This window comes from Arachis ipaensis, chromosome B10 (genome assembly GCF_059453495.1).
Source record: "Arachis ipaensis isolate K30076 ecotype BB chromosome B10, ASM5945349v1, whole genome shotgun sequence".
In the NCBI taxonomy this organism is placed as follows: domain Eukaryota; kingdom Viridiplantae; phylum Streptophyta; class Magnoliopsida; order Fabales; family Fabaceae; genus Arachis; species Arachis ipaensis.
In genome coordinates this window covers 4667891-4687970 of record NC_142435.1, presented here as the reverse complement: position 1 = coordinate 4687970, position 20080 = coordinate 4667891, and the positions used below count along the sequence as shown (strand labels likewise).

The following is a 20080-nucleotide window of genomic DNA, read 5'->3' as shown; positions in this document are numbered from 1 at the left end:
CAGTTTGGTTTTCCAACTGAGCCGTCCCCTGGGAGATGCACTTGGGCCAAAACTCAACCAAAATTCCATTTAAATTCAATTCTTCACCAAATTGAATCAAGGCTAACCAAACCCATCTCTCTTCAAATCCAAAGCAAGCAAAGCCCACATCATCACTCAAAGGCACAAGAACAAGCTAGAATTAGGATTTTCATTTAATTTGTTTTTCATTTCAATTTCATTTTATTTTCATTTTGTAAAAAGCCTATATAAAGGCATCACTCTCATTTTCAAAAGGGAGCTCGATTAGAAAGGAGGCTAGCTCCAATAGGGAGTTTGGCACTTTTTAGTTTTCATTTTGCTTTCTCTCTTATTTTTCTTTTCTGTCTTGAAATTTTGGATTGAGATTGGAAGGAATTCTGTTTTCATTCTCCATCTGCAGCTTCTTCTTCTACTCCTTCTGCAATTTACTTTTCTTTATTTCTTTTGCAATTGTTCTTGTTGGATCAAGGAAGGATTTGAGATCTAGACTTGTTATCTAGTCTCTTCCACTCTTGAGATCTTGAACCACCTTTAAATTGCTGCAAATTAAGCATTGCTTTTCTGTTTTTAAAATTCTCCAAGCATTTTTACTTTCTGTTGCATTGCTTCCAATTTACATTTCCTGCAATTGCTCTAAGTTCTTATTCACTGCAATTTTATTTCTCTGCTCACATTGTCCCCAATTTATTCTTCCTGCACTTTAAATTTCCAGTTATGTGATCTATTGCTCTCTTTAATTTCAAACACCCCAGCCCTTTTACTTTTCATGCAATTTACATTTCTTGTCATTTAAGATTCTTGCAATTTACATTTCTTGCTTTTTAAGCTACTTGCCAATTTACATTCTGCAACTTTAAATTCATCGTCATTTACCTTCTGTTGGCTACAAATTCACACAATTCACTTCAATGTTAGCTTGACTAAACTAATCACCCACTAAAGTTGCTTGATCCATCAATCCCTGTGGGATCGACCTCACTCTAAGTGAGTTTTACTACTTGATGCGACCCGGTATACTTGCCGGTGAATTTTGGGTATTTGGAATTCGTTCGTTTTCCAAATTTTTCCCATCACTGCTCACGTGTGTAGAATAACTTTTAAGAAGGAGTCATATATAGTAAATATGATCGATAATTGTAAAACTGTATACTAAGATTGATATAATATTATTTCAGGTATATGTTTTGCAGGCATCAAAGAAAAGTGTTGAGTTATTTTTTAGAGGGTTTAAATTATTTATTGTTTATTAGAGAATTTTGTGCATTAGAATTCTCTAATAATTTATTATTTATTTTGAGCTGATTTTAATATGTTCTTACTTGACAGTAAAATAACATACAAAAATTTGTTGGTGAGTCTAAGTATTACTAGGTTATTTATGGTCACATTGAGTATATATGTTTGATTTATTGAAAAAAGTAAATTACTAAAACCAATTAATAATTATTTTAGAGTTAATACATTTTATACTAAATTAAGAAAAAACAAGCAATACATAACATGTCATATTTTTATTAATCAAATTATTATAATTCAAATTAATCTTAACAAAATAATTTAAAATTATAATTTCAATCTTATCACGTGCATAGCACGGATTATTACACTTGTTTATTCTTCTAGACTATTTGTGGCTTTGTAAGCGTGTTTTTGGTTGGGAGGAGCAGACTAATTGGCCTTGATTATGGTGGACCCGAATTTTTGAAAAGTATAAAATTCTCATTTGACTATGTATCCATGATGCAATTTTCATAGTTGCTTTTCGTTTTCATAGAGGTTTGGGAAGCTCCGATTTATACCTTCAGTGTAATACTGAACCTGAAACAATTTTTCACTGTCTTTATGAGTGCCCCAAAGCCAAAGCTATCTGGCATAGTTTGAATTTAGAAGTTAACAGTCAACAGTTAGATTACTGGTTGTGTAGAAACGTGAATTCTAATGCCTTCCTTTTTTCGACGACTATTTGGTGGATTTGGAGAGATCATAATAATGATGTTTTTAATCCAACTAATTCACGGAGAATGGATAAGGTTATAGCTCTTATACATGCTTCTCAATCTGAACTTCATAAGTTTTTATCTATGCATTATGGGGAATGGATCCTCTCAATTTCTTTTAACAATTGAGGGAGTAAAGTGTGATCTCTCACCATTAATTTTATAAGTGAAACCAAGAATAAATATGAGAAAGAGAGCAATGAAAGGTTAGAGATTACACTTTACACTCTCATTTTTTTTTAACAATTGAGAGTATCCATTCTCCTTATCTACTCCTTTTTATTTGCTGCTTTCTTGGTCTCCACCTACTCATTTTTTGGTTAAAGTAAACTGTGATGCTAGTAAATTTGGTGAATCTGCTGGTTTTGGGTGTGTGTTGCGTAAGAGCCGAAATTTAATTAACCGTTTAATTAAAATAAAATAAAAATTTAATTGTTCGAAATAGGTTGAAAAATTTAGAAATATTAATTTGAGAATAAAAATGGGAGATTTGGATTTAGCGAATTTTTTTTTAGTGGAAAAAAAGTATTTTTCTGTGAAAAAATATGTAAAAACGCGTACCGATAACTTAGCCGATAGTATCGACTCAAGTCTGTCTGGTGCTGTTTATGAAAAAATAAAAACTGCATAAAAACTTAGAAAAATATTTAGAGTTGAAAACATATCACTTATTCTAAAGATTTTGACCCAAAATTTTGCCAAACAAACCTAAAATGCTAACCGATTGGATCGGGTCCGAATTGGGCTCAAGTCCAATATATAAAAGTTTCAATCATTCAACTCATTTCACCACAAAGAGAAAGTTAGTGTAATATCCTGAATTTTTGAAAATTAAATAATAAGTTATTCATGGTTTATTATTTTATTTAAAAAAATTATTTTTTTAAAAGTAATTAAATTAAATTTTATAATATTTTGAATTTAAAAATTCATTAAAGTTTTTAAATAATTTTTATTATGATAAAATATTTTAAAAAAATAAAAGAATTATTATTATTATTATTATACCATTACCGTTAGTTTTTTTTATTTGGCCAAAACCAAAGAAACAAAGAAAAAAGAAAATCATATATATATATATATATATAAAATAAGGACGCATGTACCGTAATTATCATATAAATTCTATTTCTTTTGGGTAAAAAATCTTAATAAGCCAAGTCAAGAATCATGTAACGTAAATACGTCAAAGCGAAAATTGTTTCAGCAATAAGCCAAATCATATTTTTATATAATTCGAACCACGCTGGTTCGAATTCCATTTCTACATAATTCGAACCAGCTTGGTTCGAATTACACACAAACACACGCACACACTAATTCGAACCAGCTTGGTTCGAATTACACACAGTAATTCATGGTATAATTCGAATTATGCTGTTAAAAAATTAATAATTTATTAAAAAAAATTTATTAAAAAAATTAATAATTTAAAAATTAAAAAAAATTTTTTTTTTATTTCATACGTTAAAAAAAGCTAACAAAATATTTAATTACGAGACTTCTTTAAAATATTAATGAGCTATCAATTCGAATTCCATACAATACTTTTCTGTCCATTTTTAATAGTTCATGAATATTTTTTAATAAATTTTTTTAATAATTTTTTTTTAAATTATAGTACAAAAAATATTTTATTCTATGTAAAACAATTTAAAAAAAATGGCTTAAAAAATGTTAGGAGTACTATAAAAATTTGTAATGTTATAATAACTTAGGTAAATACATGCATGTACTCAAATTTTAAATAAAATATTCTACATAGTCAATAATAATTTAGAAATGAAAGAAAATATTTTATTCCATACAAAATAATTAAAAAATATATTTTATTCTATACAAAATAATTTTAAAAAATTGCTTAAAAGATGTTATGAGTATTATAAAAGTTTGTCATATTCTAGTGATTTAGGTAAATACATGATAAAAATATTTTTTCTTTAATTTCTAAATTATTAGTGACTATGTGGAGTATTTCTTTAATGTCTTAAGTCATTAGGACATTACAAATTTTTATAGTACTTCTAACATCTTTTAAGCCATTTTTTAAATTATTTTGCATAGAATAAAATATTTTTTTATGGTATAATTTAAATAAATTTATTAAAAAATATTCATGATAATTTTTTAATAAAATTATTTAAATTATATGGTGAGATATTACATGGTTCGAATTACGTATAGGGAAGTTCGAATTACTCTGATTCAAATGATATGGTGAGCAATTCGAATTCTATACAATACTCTTCTGCCCATTCTTGATAGCTCATGAATATTTTTTAATAAATTTATTTAAATTATACCACAAAAAAATATTTTATTCTATGCAAAATAATTTAAAAAATAGCTTAAAAGATGTTAGAAGTACTATAAAAATTTGTAATGTCCTAATGACTTAGGACATTAAAGAAATACTCCACATAGTCACTAATAATTTAGAAATTAAAGAAAAAATATTTTTATCATGTATTTACCTAAATCACTAGAATATTACAAACTTTTATAGTACTCATAACATCTTTTAAGCAATTTTTTAAAATTATTTTGTATAGAATAAAATATATTTTTTAATTATTTTGTATGGAATAAAATATTTTCTTTCATTTCTAAATTATTATTGACTATGTAGAATATTTTATTTAAAATTTGAGTACATGCATGTATTTACCTAAGTTATTATAATATTACAAATTTTTATAGTACTCCTAACATTTTTTAAGCCATTTTTTTTAAATTGTTTTGCATAGGATAAAATATTTTTTGTACTATAATTTAAAAAAAATTTATTAAAAAAATTTATTAAAAAATATTCATGAACTATTAAAAATAGACAGAAAAGTATTGTATGAAATTCGAATTGATAGCTCATTAATATTTTAAAGAAGTTTCGTAATTAAATATTTTGTTAGCTTTTTTTAACGTATGAAATAAAAAAATATATTTTTTTAATTTTTAAATTATTAATTTTTTTAATAAATTTTTTTAATAAATTATTAATTTTTTAACAGCATAATTCGAATTATACCATGAATTACTGTGTGTAATTCGAACCAAGCTGGTTCGAATTATGTGTGTGTTTGTGTGTAATTCGAACCAAGCTGGTTCGAATTACGTGTATGCATGTGTTTGTGTATAATTCGAACTAAACTGGTTCGAATTATGTAGAAATGGAATTTGAACCAGCGTGGTTCGAATTATATAAAAATATGATTTGGCTTATTGCTGAAACGATTTTCGCTTTGGCGTATTTACGTTACATGATTCTTGACTTGGCTTATTAAGGTTTTTTACCCATTTCTTTTTCTTTCTTCCACCGAAACCAAGAGGCAAAAGGAAAAGAGAGCAACGTGCTTATATGTATATATATATAACCTAAGCATGACTCCTAATCATTTCATTTAATAACCAAAAACACCTAAACTTTTCCATGTGTAACATTTTTTTCCTAAATCATGACTTAGTACCTATCAGCCTTGGATGCTTCATTTTTGGGTAAGGCAAGAGAGATAGAACTGAGAAAGAGAAAAGAGAAACCATGAACTTCCGTAAGGCTTCCAAGCTTGATTTTTTACAATCTGTAATCTCAATAAAAAATTTAATCTGATAAAATTGTTCGTATCTTCTTTTTTATGCGTTGACGTTACTTTTGTCTGATAGAAGTTGACGGTGACGTAGCTCTTCTTTTCCTTGAGTTCAACCAATTGGAGTTTTAGGAGGCACAGACAATTTCTGACATTTTTCTCTTTAGCAGCTCAGTCAAAAAACTTCTCCAAAATTTTCGTTGATTCTGATTTCGTACGGAGGTAAGAAGTTCGTTTTTCAAACTATAAGTTTTTAATTCAAAAATGCTCAAAAATTTAATAAGTAATTGCAAATAATTTATGACTGTCTAGACTAGTTGAATGATGAAATCGTATTAGATTTGTGACTGTGAAAATAACTGAATTTGATGAATATGTGTTTGGTTCCCTAAATGTTTAATGATGCTAAAAATTTTGATTTCTAGCTGATTGTGATGAGAATTGTCGAAACTGTGGCTATGTCTGCTGATGAGAATTAGCGAATTATCATATGCTTGATTGATGATGAATATAGCTTTATTATGTGCTTGAATGATGATCAAAGTATATGAATTGTTATGTTTGATATAGTGTAGAAAATTGAAAACTTGATTATAATTAAGTACTTGAATCTGTAAAAACTATTAAATTTGGATTCTTGGGATGTATTGGCTGTGAAGGCAACTTAGAATAACTGAAAAAAGGTTAGGTATGTGATTTTGGAAGGGTTATAAGTTTAGATGTGGGTTATGATATGTAAGGTTGTTGAAAAAGTTCAAGGCAGAAATTTTGCATAATTGACAGTAAAGTAAATCAGTTTTTGGGAGCAATTCCGGTCATAATTTTGAATGAAACTATTTTTCTATGAAACTTTAACGTGTTTTGAGCGTCTCATAAAAAATTCAGAATTTATTGATGAGTGGTTTGGGAGAAATGAATTTTTGAAGATTGATGATTTTCGCAAAAAATTCTATTTTTTTACTGCAGAAGCACCAACTTCCAACCCACTTAATTTTCAATTCTGGTGAGTGTCTGAATTGAAACCAATGGCCATTTCAAGATTTGTGTGTCCACAATCCTCAGTTTAAATTTCGTGTCAAAACTCTTTTTACCAATTAGATGTGTTACAAAGATTGTGGGTTGCTTGCTGGATTTTGAAAACAGAATTCTAAAAGGCAAGGCTGTGTTTCTAACCTCATAAATTTTTCATATGACATGGTAATAATCTCGAATTTGATTTTGTAGGAAGCTGCAAGAGTCTTGTTTAAGGTCATAAATTTTGAAAGGCAATGGGTGATAATTAGATTTTTAGTGAATTTAACAAATTTACTGCCCTGCAGCTTTTTCTACATTTTCCCACAAACAATAATGGTATTTTTTTAAGGGAAATAGTACAAGCTTAAACTATGCCCAAATTACCTCAACACCAAGTTTTGAGTTCTAAATCAGAAGTATTAAAACAACCAAGGAAGGTTTAAGGTTAATTGGTGATGCGGAGGTATGTGTGATTAAGCGGTGATGCGGAGGTACGTATAAGTAATTGGTGATGTGAAGGCATAATAAAGAGAAAGAAAAGGAGAAGCCATATATGAAAGAGATAACTGAAACGGATAATGAATCGTGAAATTGTATGTCAAATCGGCTTCGTGCCAAAGTGCTAATGCGGAAGTGCCCGCCTAACTGATAGCCTAAGACTGCTAATGCGGAAATGTCCGCCTAACTGATAGCATATGATATGTTGAATGGGCCTTGTGCCAAATTGCTAATGTGAAAGTGTCCGCCTAACTGATAGCCTGAGATTGCTAATGCAGGAATGTTCGCCTAACTGATAGCACTGTTTCTTACTGTGATGCACATTAAAATGTTATTATGATGAGGCCTAACTGACACGGGTAACCGTGATGCCAAGGTGTCTAACTGACACAGTAAAGAAACCATATTCGGGGTTCACTCCGAGTAACATCGGGTTGCGGGTAGACAACTGACGCATGAGCTCATGGCCTGCTTAGGACAGACAAGCATCGTATTGTTTGCGCATTTGCATTTGGTTGTATTTTGCTTGTTATATTTTTCCTGTAATTGTGCTGGTTGTCTTGTTCTACCTTGTTTGTGTATTCAATTGGGTCTCTGGTACTATTATTTTATATATTTACGTGATTAAGAATTAATGTTGCGAATACGTTTCATTTTAAGTTCAGTAACTTTAAAGAAAGCAATTAATTGTCTAAAGTAGAATTAAAAAGTATTTTCAAAAGCTTGATAAAAGAATAGTTTTATTGAGTAAAGTCAATTATTCGCATTTTGTTCATTACTTTTACGGCATTTACTTTTCTTACTGAGAACATGTGAGGACAACGTTTTTATTCCCCTACAGATCTTCTGTTTCAGCGACAGTTTCGGGAAATCTTGGCAAAGAGCCGCGGCCGATCCATAGAGTTTTGTAAATATATGTATTCGTGTTTCCTGTATTTGGTTTAGTCCTACAACTTACTTTTTCCTCGCCGTTTATTGTTTTGACTTTTAGAGGGGCAAGAGTTGTAATTGAGAGTCTTTGAATAAGTCTATGTATATAAAGCAATGTGAATGGATATACCTTTGTGGTTAAATGGTTTAAAATAAAGAATCTTCGTTTTCTTAATTAAGAGTTTCGATTCGTATTCGCGAAGGCTCAATATTAAATAAAGATAGTATAAAATAAAAAGGTTTAGAGGTAAGTGACGCCTGTACTTTTAGTATGATCATGAGGTACTAAAAGCTAAGGTGTTACAGTTAGAACAGCTGAAGAGAGGGAACAGAAGAGAGGAAGAATACTATTCACTTTCCTCTTCAATCGCTCATATCTTGAGTTGCGGAGTTCCGATTTGTGTGCCGTTTGTGACCACGTAAAACTCTCGCTGAACTCTTTGATTCTATCTAAACAAAATGATAATAATCTTGAAATCCATGCTTCAATTCTCTGCTCTATACATTTTTGCATTTTTTTGATTTGGTTTTTGAGAAAATTTTATGATTTTTGTTGTTTAGATGTAAACTACTATTAAAAAATTGTTGGGTTTTATCCCAATCCACAGTGGGTAAGGTAAAATTTTACTTAGCCTTTGTGGTTTGTCAACTTTATGAACCCTAGTTTGATTTTGATGAATTATATGATATTAGATTGAGAATTGGTGTTATTGGAGTTGATTTGGCTATTTGGAGTACTTGGATTTGAACTTGGTGTTTCAAGTTTGGAGGAAATCGACCAATGTATGGTTTTAGTTTCTTTTAGTTAATATGTAATGTTGCGTGAGACTTATGCTAGTTGCCTTAAGATAGGTAGAATTTGTATGAATGATTAAATTATTGATTAAGTGTATGTGTGATATGTAAATTTGTAAATGGAAGGATGATATATTTGTTGTGGAATAATAATAAGTATAATGCTATGAAATGAATGGATATGGTGAATGGTTGATAGTGTTTGTTGATGATTATGTTGATAATAGTGTTGATAAGGATTTACGGAAATTATTGAGTATTGATATGAATTATGTTGAATTGAGGACTTTGAATGGGTTGATGAGGTAAGAATGAATGGTTTAGATGGTTGAATGATTTAGAATTGGTTGAAGAATGTTTGATATAGATTTTTGGATTGTTTGGGTATTGTTTGGGCTGTGATTAAATTGGTTTGGTTTGAGAGATTTGGTATTTTGAGGATTTGAAAAATTTGGTAAAATCTTGTTTTGAACCAACTTCGATGGGTCATAACTTGGCCCTTGGAGTTTGTAATTGAGTGAACTTTGTTTCAAATTAAAGGTGGTTGTGAGAACTTTAAAACGATATAAAGATGAGGAAAATTGAAGTTTTGTAGAGAAAGTTATGAACGTCGAAAGTTAGGTATAAAAAACTGAATTCAGTGATGCTGCAGAGAACCAGAAACTTTTATTTGTATGCTTGCGCAGACTATCGTGCGCATGCACAGACCAGAGCGTGTGTTGCGACTTGTACGTATGCACACCCATAAAATTTTGCAAGTTGTGCGTACACCAGGTTGGGGAAGCCGTCTGGTGCGTGCGTACGCACAGTATGATGCATATGCACACGCTGGAAAATCTTTCTAGTGCGTGCATACGTACAAATCCTATTTTTTACGAAAAACCTTGTTTTTAACTGTTTGACCTTTTCGACAAGCTTGTGAACTTCTGTAATACTTGTTTAAGATCTCCTAACTAGTATTTAGATTTTGAAACAAGGGAGAGCACAATAAGTGAATTTAAATGGGTATTTCTGTTATGAGTTAGAGATGGTGACTTAGACTTGGGATGAACTGTGGATAGACTGATCAAAATGGATTGGCAGAGTGATGCGTTGACAATGAATTAGGAAAAATGAATGATTAAGGTGTTGAAACTGACGAGAGTGAGAAGTGATTACTAAGACTGAATAATCTATGACCGATATACTATGGTTGGTAAGTCGCTATGCGCCTGGCAAGGACGGCGGTTAATCCCGCTTGTCGAGGTTGCGGCGCCGGCGTAAGGACGGTGATTAATCCCGCTTACGTTGAGATGTGAGGTCTGAGACAGAGTATCCCTCTCGTATCCTTTCGAGTCACAAGAGTGTGGCGGGCACTATATCCCTGGATAGTGTGTCGCGCACTATATCCTTGGGGCACCAATTATATTCGTAACCGAAAAACGACATCCCAAGGGGATGTGTCGGGTTGGCAGTTGAACTGACAAGTGATATCACGATCAATAAGACAGGCATTCATCATATGCATTCTTATGTGTTTGTTTGCTATATTTACTTGAATTGTGCCAACTTGTATAACATGTTTAATTACTAATTGAATTACCTGTTGTATATGTATATTACTTATGTTTTACTTGATTGCACTATCTATGTTTTCTGTTGGAATTGAGGAGGCTCGGTAGGCGATGGCGATGGATCGCATGGAGGATAGGTTGGCGAAGGCTGTGGGACAGCGATGATCTGTTAGTTTAGAAAATCCTTAAGATTAGATAACCCTTTATGAAATTTTTATTAAAATGTTTCTAAGCTTGAATCATATGCATGTGAGAAGTTCTAAGATTATCTTTTTGGCTTCTCGAAACCTTATATCTTATCTATTGGGCACTGTTATCATACTGAGAAACTCTAGTACTCATACCATATGTTGTTATTTTTCAGATGCAGGTTGTATTAAACTACTCTCCTACCTTAGCCCATGACAACAATAAAGAAGTCTCGTGACCCACAAATTCAACCCAACAGAATACATAAATTCAGTTCTAATTTTAGTCTTTATTATCTTTCTTTTATGTTATCTTCTTATCTTATCTTATCTTTACTTTTATCTTTCGTAGGCAATGCTCTATATATATAGTTTTACCTTCACAATTTAATACAATTTAAACAATCAACAATCAATAAATTTTTTCATCTTTTCTTTTCTTTTCCAATTCTTTCACAATTTTATCATGGTATCAGAGCCTTGGTATCCTCCTTGAAGAGGATACATAAGCTATCATCTTTCTGGTGAGAAATCACCCTACTTCTTTTTCAGCCTCCTCCCACAATGAATAATCAATCTTCCAATTTAGCTCAAAATCCAACAATCTCTATTACATACATCTAAGTAAAAATCCAACATCAGTCTTGGTTACCCCTATTGATAAAGAAATAAAAAATAAACAAGAAGATAAAGATTCAAACTGAATAAAAAAGATACATTGAAATTGAAATAGAAATAAAAAAGATAGATTAAAATTGAATACAAAGAGAATCACTCTACTTTCTACCCAATTTCTTGACGCAACAAAAAAGGGACTCCTCAACCTAACTTGTCAACGCCATAGTTTGGGAATTGATTCGAAGGGACTCCTCAACCTTCTAACCAATTCCCCGATGTAACAAGAGAGGGACTCCTCAACCTCAGTTGTCCACACCACGGTTTCATCACGAAACCAAAAAGGGGTTTTAAACCTCTAAATCATTCTATATTACGACTACAATAGCTAAGGAGGTATTTATAACCTCTTATTAGGTTAAAACAAAGAAAACCCTAAAGCCCATAAACATAAGGCCAAATCTAGTAATTAAATAAATAAAATAAAAATAAATTAAATAAAATATTCTAAAATGTAAACTAATATCTTCTAAATAACTCTTGAACTCTTCATATCACGAACATTTGAAGCACGTATCATTCTCATCCTCTTCAAAAAAGATTCGTCCTCGAATCTTGTAGGTGGAAAAAAATAATATATGAAAATGACAATAATTACAAGGAAGATAATTTCTTTCTTTTTTTTGTTTTTTTTTCTTCCTTTTTTTTAAAACAATAATGAAACGCAAACGAAAACAAGAACACAAGAACTTAAAGAAAGACGCAACATACACTGGACTCTTTTTTTATAATAAAAGAAGAACAAATATAGATTAATAGGAATTAATCTAATACCTGAGCTCTGATACCAAATGATAAAGAAATAAAAAATAAACAAGAAAATAAAGATTCAAACTGAATAAAAAAGATACATTGAAATTGAAATAGAAATAAAAAAGATAGATTAAAATTAAATACAAAGAGAATCACTCTACTTTCTACCCAATTTCTTGACGCAACAAAAAAGGGACTCCTCAACCTAACTTGTCAATGCCATAGTTTGGGAATTGATTCGAAGGGACTCATCAACCTTCTAACTAATTTCCCGATGCAACAAGAGAGGGACTCCTCAACCTCAGTTGTCCACACCATAGTTTCATCATGAAACCAAAAAAGAGGTTTTAAACCTCTAAATCATTCTATATTACGACTACAATAGCTAAGGAGGTATTTATAACCTCTTATTAGGTTAAAACAAAGAAAACCCTAAAGCCCATAGACATAAGGCCGAATCTAGTAATTAAATAAATAAATAAAAATATATTAAATAAAATATTCTAAAATGTAAACTAATATCTTCTAAATAACTCTTGAACTCTTCATATCACGAACATTTGAAGCACGTATCACCTATTCTAATAGGAAACAACTATCCTTCATGGAATAGTCATTATCGCGCTCTACGCGCCCTCTTTCTAACCGCGCTGTATGCACCCTCTCTTATTGCGCTCTACGCGCCCTCTTTTATTGCGCCATACACGCCCTCTGAAGATCAATCTTATCACGCTCTATGCGCTATTTTTTCGAAGATCGCAGCTTGCTCTCTCTCCTTCAAGTACAACATCTCCTTTTATATTTTTGCCGTCGGCAATTCTAGCTCTGCCGCATGCATCTCCCTTTGCGTCACACGTTAGGCGCGTCTTCCTAAACAATTTCATCAGAACTTATCCAAACTGTGGATTATTGACATCTTTCATCCACCAGCTTGCGGGGGCGTATTAAATTACTCTTCTACCTTAGCCCATGACAACAATAAAGAAGTTTCGTGACCCACAAATTCAGCCCAACAGAATACATAAATTCAGTTCTAATTTTAGTCTTTATTATCTTATCTTATCTTTATGTTATCTTCTTATCTTATCTTATCTTATCTTTACTTTTATCTTTCGTAGGCAATGCTATATATATATATATATATATATATATATATAGTTTTACCTTCACAATTCAAACAATCAACAATCAATAAAAATTTCTTCATCTTTTCTTTTCTTTTCCTATTCTTTCACAATTTTATCAGGTCGCAACCCACCTCGGTGAGTTTGCGGATAATGACAGAGTGGAGGATGGGTCGCTTTTGTTTTTTGTTTATTTTACTGTAGTTATTCTCTCACTTTTATTATTGTACTTGTTGCCTTAGAGGCTTAAACTTTGAGAGAGAGGATGTATCCATTTTAACTTTTAAAATTTTGTTGTATCTGTTTTAACTAGTCGGCTTAAACTCTGCGAACTGTATCTATAATCTCTTTTTCTTACCTTTATGCTTTAGTTATCGTGTGTAAACATTTCGCGCTTTTGTATCTCTATTTTTTGCATCTTTGAGCTTTTATTCCTTCATCAAGCTTCTAGTTTTAATATTCATTGATTATATACTATTGTATGGAGCTTTAGAACTATTGTGACACTTTTTCGTTCTTTACTTTACAGCTAGAGGTAAAATTTAGGGTAATAGGGTGTTATATGTTGCGTGACTGTAATGGCTCTTAGTTGCGTGTTTGTGCTGGTTCTTTACCACCTGTTACTATTTTTTTGAAGCGAGCTTTTTGCAATCTAGAGAGGACTAATTCTAGCATGGAAAACTAGATTTAGAGAAGTCACTTGTGAGACGGATTATTTGAATGTTTTTATCCTTGTTAATGATAGGAACAACCAATTGCAAAGTTCTAATAATAATTTGGTGACTAAAGTCAAAGAGGTTTTAAGCTAGAATTGAAGAGTAGAGATCAATCTAATTCAAAAAAATGCCAACTAAGTTGCTGATACCTTGACTAAATATACAACATCTAATTGCATACAATAATTGAAATAAGATAAATTTTGAAAAAAAGAGGTAATGACCAAATCAGTACTCGAAAGATTCAAACGCTGACATTTTGGTACCTCACTATTGTTATTGACAAAATGGTCCTTACAAGATTTTAAAATTTGACAAGCGTACCCACGAGTTCGTCGGAGCACATCTCCGGCAAGTACAGTGCTGACATGGCCACTACATTTTGATGACATGGCAAAACTCCCCCCAACCCTACTTCTTCCTTTCTTCCTTTCTTCCTTTCCAACGCACTTCTCCTTCTCCTTCCCCCTCCCCTTCCTGAATGCACTCTCCCCCCTCCCCAACCCTAATCCTTCCCTCCCCTTCCCTAACCCTAATCCCCCATCCCCAACGCACTTCCCCCCTCCTCAATCCAAAATTTCCCTTTCTGAACCCTAATCCCCATTCCCTTGCCCCTTTGAATTCTAATCCCCTTTTCAACACAGTGTCTCACACTCTCAACTCACTCTCCCCCAAAATAGTAGTGGAGTTCAACCTTCTCAGTCTTACAGAGCTAGTGTCATCGACACCGCACTGTCGCCATCTCGTCGTCGGATCTTCTACGTCCGCCAGTGTCGTCTATCTCCTTCATGGCATTGCGTTATCTGTGCGTCTTTACTGCTGTCACCTTCACTACTTGTATCTGCTTGCTGCTAGCCCCCAGTCACCGCCATGCTTCCTCTGTCTGGGTTCCATCTTGACTCTATCGTGTCGTGTCTCCTCTGTGTCTGGTGTTCTTTTCTATTCTTGCTTTGGTGGTGTTGTATTAAGTTTTATTTTATTTTATTTTATTTTGATTACTGTATATGAATTTGTTTGTTTTCTTTGAGTTTTATTGTTATTAATTTTTTTGAATGATAATTTAACCTAAACATTTGGGACAATTTATGATTTGGGGCAACTCTGTTGATGTTGAGGTTGTTATTGCGGTGAATAGTGGTGTTGAGGGAGGGAGAGGGGAGTGTGCGTTGGGAAAGGGGGAGTGGTGGAGATTATTGTTGTTGTTGATATTAAGGCTATTGATACTGCGAGTGGTGGGGTTGAAGGAGGGAGGGGTAGTGTGCGTTGGAGAAGGAGAGTGGTGGAGATTGTTGTTGCTATTGATGTTAAAGTTGTTGTTGCTGTGAATGGTGGTGTTGAGGGAGAAAGGAGAAGTGTACGTTGGGGAGGGGGTTGTGATACGGCGGAGACTACGACGGGGGAGAAGTGTGCGTTGGGATGGGGGCTGCGACAGGGGGGAGAGGGAAGGGGAGGGAGTGTGCGTTGGGGAGGGAACTTTGGGGGTGGTTTGCCAAGTCACCAAAACACGGTGGCCACATCAGCATTGTGCTTATCGGAAATTTGTTCCGGCGAGCTCAGAGGCACGCTTGTCAAATATTAAAATCTTTTAAGGATCATTTTGTCAATAATAATAGTGAGGTACCAAAATGTCAGCGTTTGAATCTTTCGAGTACTGATTTGGTCATTACTTCTTGAAAAGAATTTAATAGTGTTATTACAATGGAACAACATTCTTATGTTTAGTGTGCTTCCCCTTTTTTTGACACAAAAAAAAGACTATAAAGTACGTAGCTAATATAAGAATTTGTAGGGCATTTCATGTTGAGCTTTGGGAAGTCTTAGATGGGCTCAAAATAGTTTAAGACTTTTTAAAAATTAATTATGTTGCATGTATATTAAAATTAGTTATTAAAAATTAATTATTAATATAAAATATATGTTAAAATATAAATATATATTAAAAATAAATTTAACTATATATATATATACAAATTCAAAATTCGTTGCAGTCAGTTATAACAAAAATGATATAATAAAAAAACTGGTAGAACACCTAAATAATATTACTGGATTTGTATGATATATTAAAGTTTTTCTGAATGGAATAGAAATTAAAATTCTTATATAATTATAAGAAGAGAAACAGATGTGCAGATTGGTTAGTAAAAAAAAATTTAGAATCAGCTTTTATTTTATAGATTAACTACTTAATGAGTTGACATACATTATTGACAGTGATTATAAGTAAATTATTGGAGTTTAATTTTTTTACAATTATAAAAATAATATTTAAAAAATAATAAAATATGTTGTATATCAAAAATAGAAAATAATATACAAATAAACTAATAATTTAACATATTAACATAAATGAATATTAAATTAAATTATAAAACTCTAATAAAGTATATAAACACTATATAAAATTAGTAGATAAAGATACTGTTGTTTCTATTAAAAGAATATATAAATCTTAGTTATATACATAAAAATATTTTATTAAATATATTATCTTTTTAAGTATATTTAATTTTTCTAATTTTTTATATAATATTTTTTTGATATTTTTAGTACTTTTTTAGTACGTTATAATTTATTATGAGGAATGTTAGGGGTCAGCAACTTTTGTGATTTGTAGCCATCAAATAGCCATTAATGATGGTTTTAATGGTGTGAGATTAGTGTGAGATTTTATCCAATAGCTCACTTTTTTTTTGCTGGTTACATACTGGCCAAAATTTAACAAAATTGCTGGTCCCCTAGACTTTTTCATTTATTATTATTATTATTATTATTATTATTCTATCTAATGAGACCATTATTTTATTAAATATGTTATTTTTTTAAATATATTTAATTTTTCAAAATTTTTTAGTATTTTTTTATATAAATTTTACTATTATTATTATTATTATTATTATTATTATTATTTATAGTTAGTTATTTTTGTTTAATTTATTCTACTTAATAGAACCAATAATTTAGATAACTATAATAAACATAATACACATAAATAACAATTATAAAATTGTACGATCTCAAACAAACAAATAGAGAAGACATATCCTAGATATTATATATTGGAAGGGAGATATTTTTCGGATATATCTCAGGAATTGAAATTTTATGGTCCGCAAAGCTCAGAACATGAGCTTCTGAATTGTGATCGAAAATGGAAATGGAAATACTCGGTGCTGGGTTTGTGTTGAGTTCTCCTTTTTCTTCTTTGTCTTTCTTCTCTTCTTCTTCTTTCAAAGTTCAGCTTCTTCGTACCCCTTCAATCTTATCTCTCCCAATTCGTTGTTCAAGTCATGAGGTTACTCCATCAGGTGACACCTCAAATATTCTCTTTTCACTCTTATACGCTTATAACTTGCAATTTCCAATTACCTCTAATACAACGTGTGTCATTATTGCAGAGAAACTTCCAACTAGAATTAATTTGTCTTTAACTGGTGGGGCTTATGATTTTACCAAAGGAACAGCTTCCCTAACAAATGAGTTAATCGCTTCGCCAAAGAAAGTCATGATTCTAAGACATGGTCTTAGTACTTGGAATGCAGAAAGTAGGATCCAGGTTTATTTTCTACTTTTGAGTTTATCGGTTTTCACTTTCCAATGCATGAATTAATTTTCTGTTCATTGTGTCTTGATTTTGTACAACTATGTATAGGAGAATAGTTATAAATTTAGAGTAATTCTAAAGTGTTTCTAGGATTGATGTCTTAGTTTGTTGATTAGATGCTTTAGGTGGAACATTCTTTTGTTGCATCTGGCAGTGTTATAATTAAATTAAGCATGTATGTTCAACTGTTCAGGGAAGTTCAGATTTGTCTGTACTAACTGAAGACGGGGAGAAGCAAGCAGAGAGGTGCAAGAAAGCCTTGGAAAATTTGTACTTTGACCAGTGTTTTGCAAGTCCAATATCTCGCGCTAAAGTTAGGTGCCAATGAAATTCAATTCTCAATTATGCTAATTTTGATCATGAGTTTATTAATAAATCTTCGTGTTGTTTGATGTAGCAAACCGCTGAAATTATATGGCAAGGGAGAGAAAAACCATTGATTTACCTTGATTCGCTTAGAGAGATATCTCTATATCACCTTGAAGGCATGAAAAATGGTGTGACTACCTCTCTAACTAAATCTATTTATTATTATTTGGTCAATTTTTTTTTGACATGGTTCTCAACCATTAAAAGCTGTATGATAATATTTTTTTGACATTGTTGACTACCTACTATTCTTTGTGTCTAAGCTAAATCAGTATGTTCATAATTTGGAGGCAGTGGATGCGAAGCGAATATATCCGAAAGAGTACATAACCTGGAGAGAAGATCCAGCTAATTTTGTCATGAATGGTAGATATCCGGTGCGAGATCTATGGGGTGCTGCAAGAGCTTGTTGGAAGGAAATCTTGTTATCACCTGTAAGATTTTACGTTTTTAACGTTATTCCCTCTTGCAAGTATTGATTTAAAATTGACAGAGTATTAAGAAAACCTGCCTTCTTCAGGGAGAAAGTTTTCTGATCATAACTCACAAATCTATATTGAGAGCATTAACTTGCACTGCTTTAGGCCTTGGTCCCGAGAGGTAAGATTATTGATCACGTAATTAAATATTTAAACTCTTAAGTTTAGTGAAAAAAGTATTGCTAATTTTGCTCAATCATTATTACCTAAAACTCTTTTATAGTACATCAACATTACTCAATTATATTGACGAGTAGACATTGATAAAAATATTTAGGTTTCGTTCTATTGATATCAACAATGGTGGAATATGTGCGTTCAACTTCAACACCAGAGGAGAAGCAATGCTTGAGGGTCTAAATATTACTGCTCATATGTACAGTGATCATGTCTATAATGGCTGAAGTATAGTACAATGATCATGTCTATAATAGCAATTGTGTTCTGTCCACGTTTCAATCTACTAATTGAAGTATTGAACAAAGAACACCGATCTTTTAATGTTAGATTTTTTTTCGAGTTTAATTACAAATGTAACCATTCTCTTTGATGTATATTTCATGTAAAGAGGAATTGAAGAATAATTTGTATAAATTAATGATGTCCATTGCAAGCGTATTAGATTTTCTGTAAATTTAACATTTAATATGATAACGATTGGTATTACATTGAGTGCCAACAATAATGTAGTGGTAAATATATTTTCTATTCCGCGTTTAAGATGAAAAGAAGAAATGTTGATAAAAACAAGGAGTACATACAAAATCCTTCATTAGAGCATGCAAGAATTTCTTTTGGTAAATTACATCTAACACACACCTTTTCCTTATCGATTTTATATATCAACTTTTTAGTTATAATTAAGATTTGAATTTGAATTAGGTACACTTTCTAATAAGACACATAATTAGTAGTTGAATATCATAGCGATTTTAAAGCAAATTGTTATTTTTATTTGTCTAAGGATAGTAAGTTGAATAATTGAGAACGGTGTATGTAAATAAAAAAACTCCAATGTTACTTACACATGCATGTGCAATGTTGAACTCCTATCTTTTTTTATAGTATTATTTTTGGGAGGTGGGCTCCGTGTTGAGGCTTTGATCCATGAGAATATTCAGGCAGACATTGTAATTAATTTCATATAGTATAACTGAGTGCACTTAATGGACTATGTGATTGCATATTGACTGTTAATATTGGCACGCAACATAAACCATATTTTTAACCCTTTTCTTCCTTGTCTCACAAAGACATATGAGGAGATTCGATTTTAATTTTCAGCCAAATTATCTACAGTCGTAAGTTTTGGTAGGGCCAAACAAAATATTCCATTTGAAACAAAACAAGACTAATTACTCAAAAGAAGATATCGCTATGATATGCTTTTGGCACATATTCGATTTCAGCAAAGCACTCCATTATAATTTTTAAAAAGTAAGTGGTTCAAGGATGGCTTTGAAGTGATTAAGACCAAACTTGTCATAATGATAATATAATATGAGCAAGTCCAAGTGGTAACGTGACAAAAAAAAAAAAAAAAACCCTACTAATGAGCCAGATAAGTGAACCCAAGGCTCTTTATTAATTAACATTTATTGACAAATTTATCAAAAAGAACTCTATGGAGTATGGACATTGAACAATGATCATGCATTTATTTGAGACGAAAAAACAAAGAGATGCTGATGCAGCTCCCCACGTGTCGCACGTGCCACGGAACAAACGCAATATATCAATATGAAAAAATACAAAATTACCCATAATCTCAAACTCAAAGGCA

General features: G+C 31.5%; 1 protein-coding gene across 1 annotated transcript; it reads left to right on the top strand.

The window, feature by feature from the left end:
- Positions 1 to 16882: 16882 nt before the first annotated feature.
- LOC107624377 (putative 2-carboxy-D-arabinitol-1-phosphatase) lies at positions 16883 to 18912 on the top strand. The gene is made up of 7 exons (XM_016326875.3): positions 16883 to 17153; positions 17244 to 17401; positions 17643 to 17762; positions 17847 to 17946; positions 18113 to 18252; positions 18339 to 18418; positions 18575 to 18912. The coding sequence occupies exons 1-7, from the start codon at positions 16997 to 16999 to the stop codon at positions 18699 to 18701; spliced, it is 882 nt and encodes a 293-aa protein (XP_016182361.1). The 5' UTR covers positions 16883 to 16996; the 3' UTR covers positions 18702 to 18912.
- Positions 18913 to 20080: the final 1168 nt, after the last annotated feature.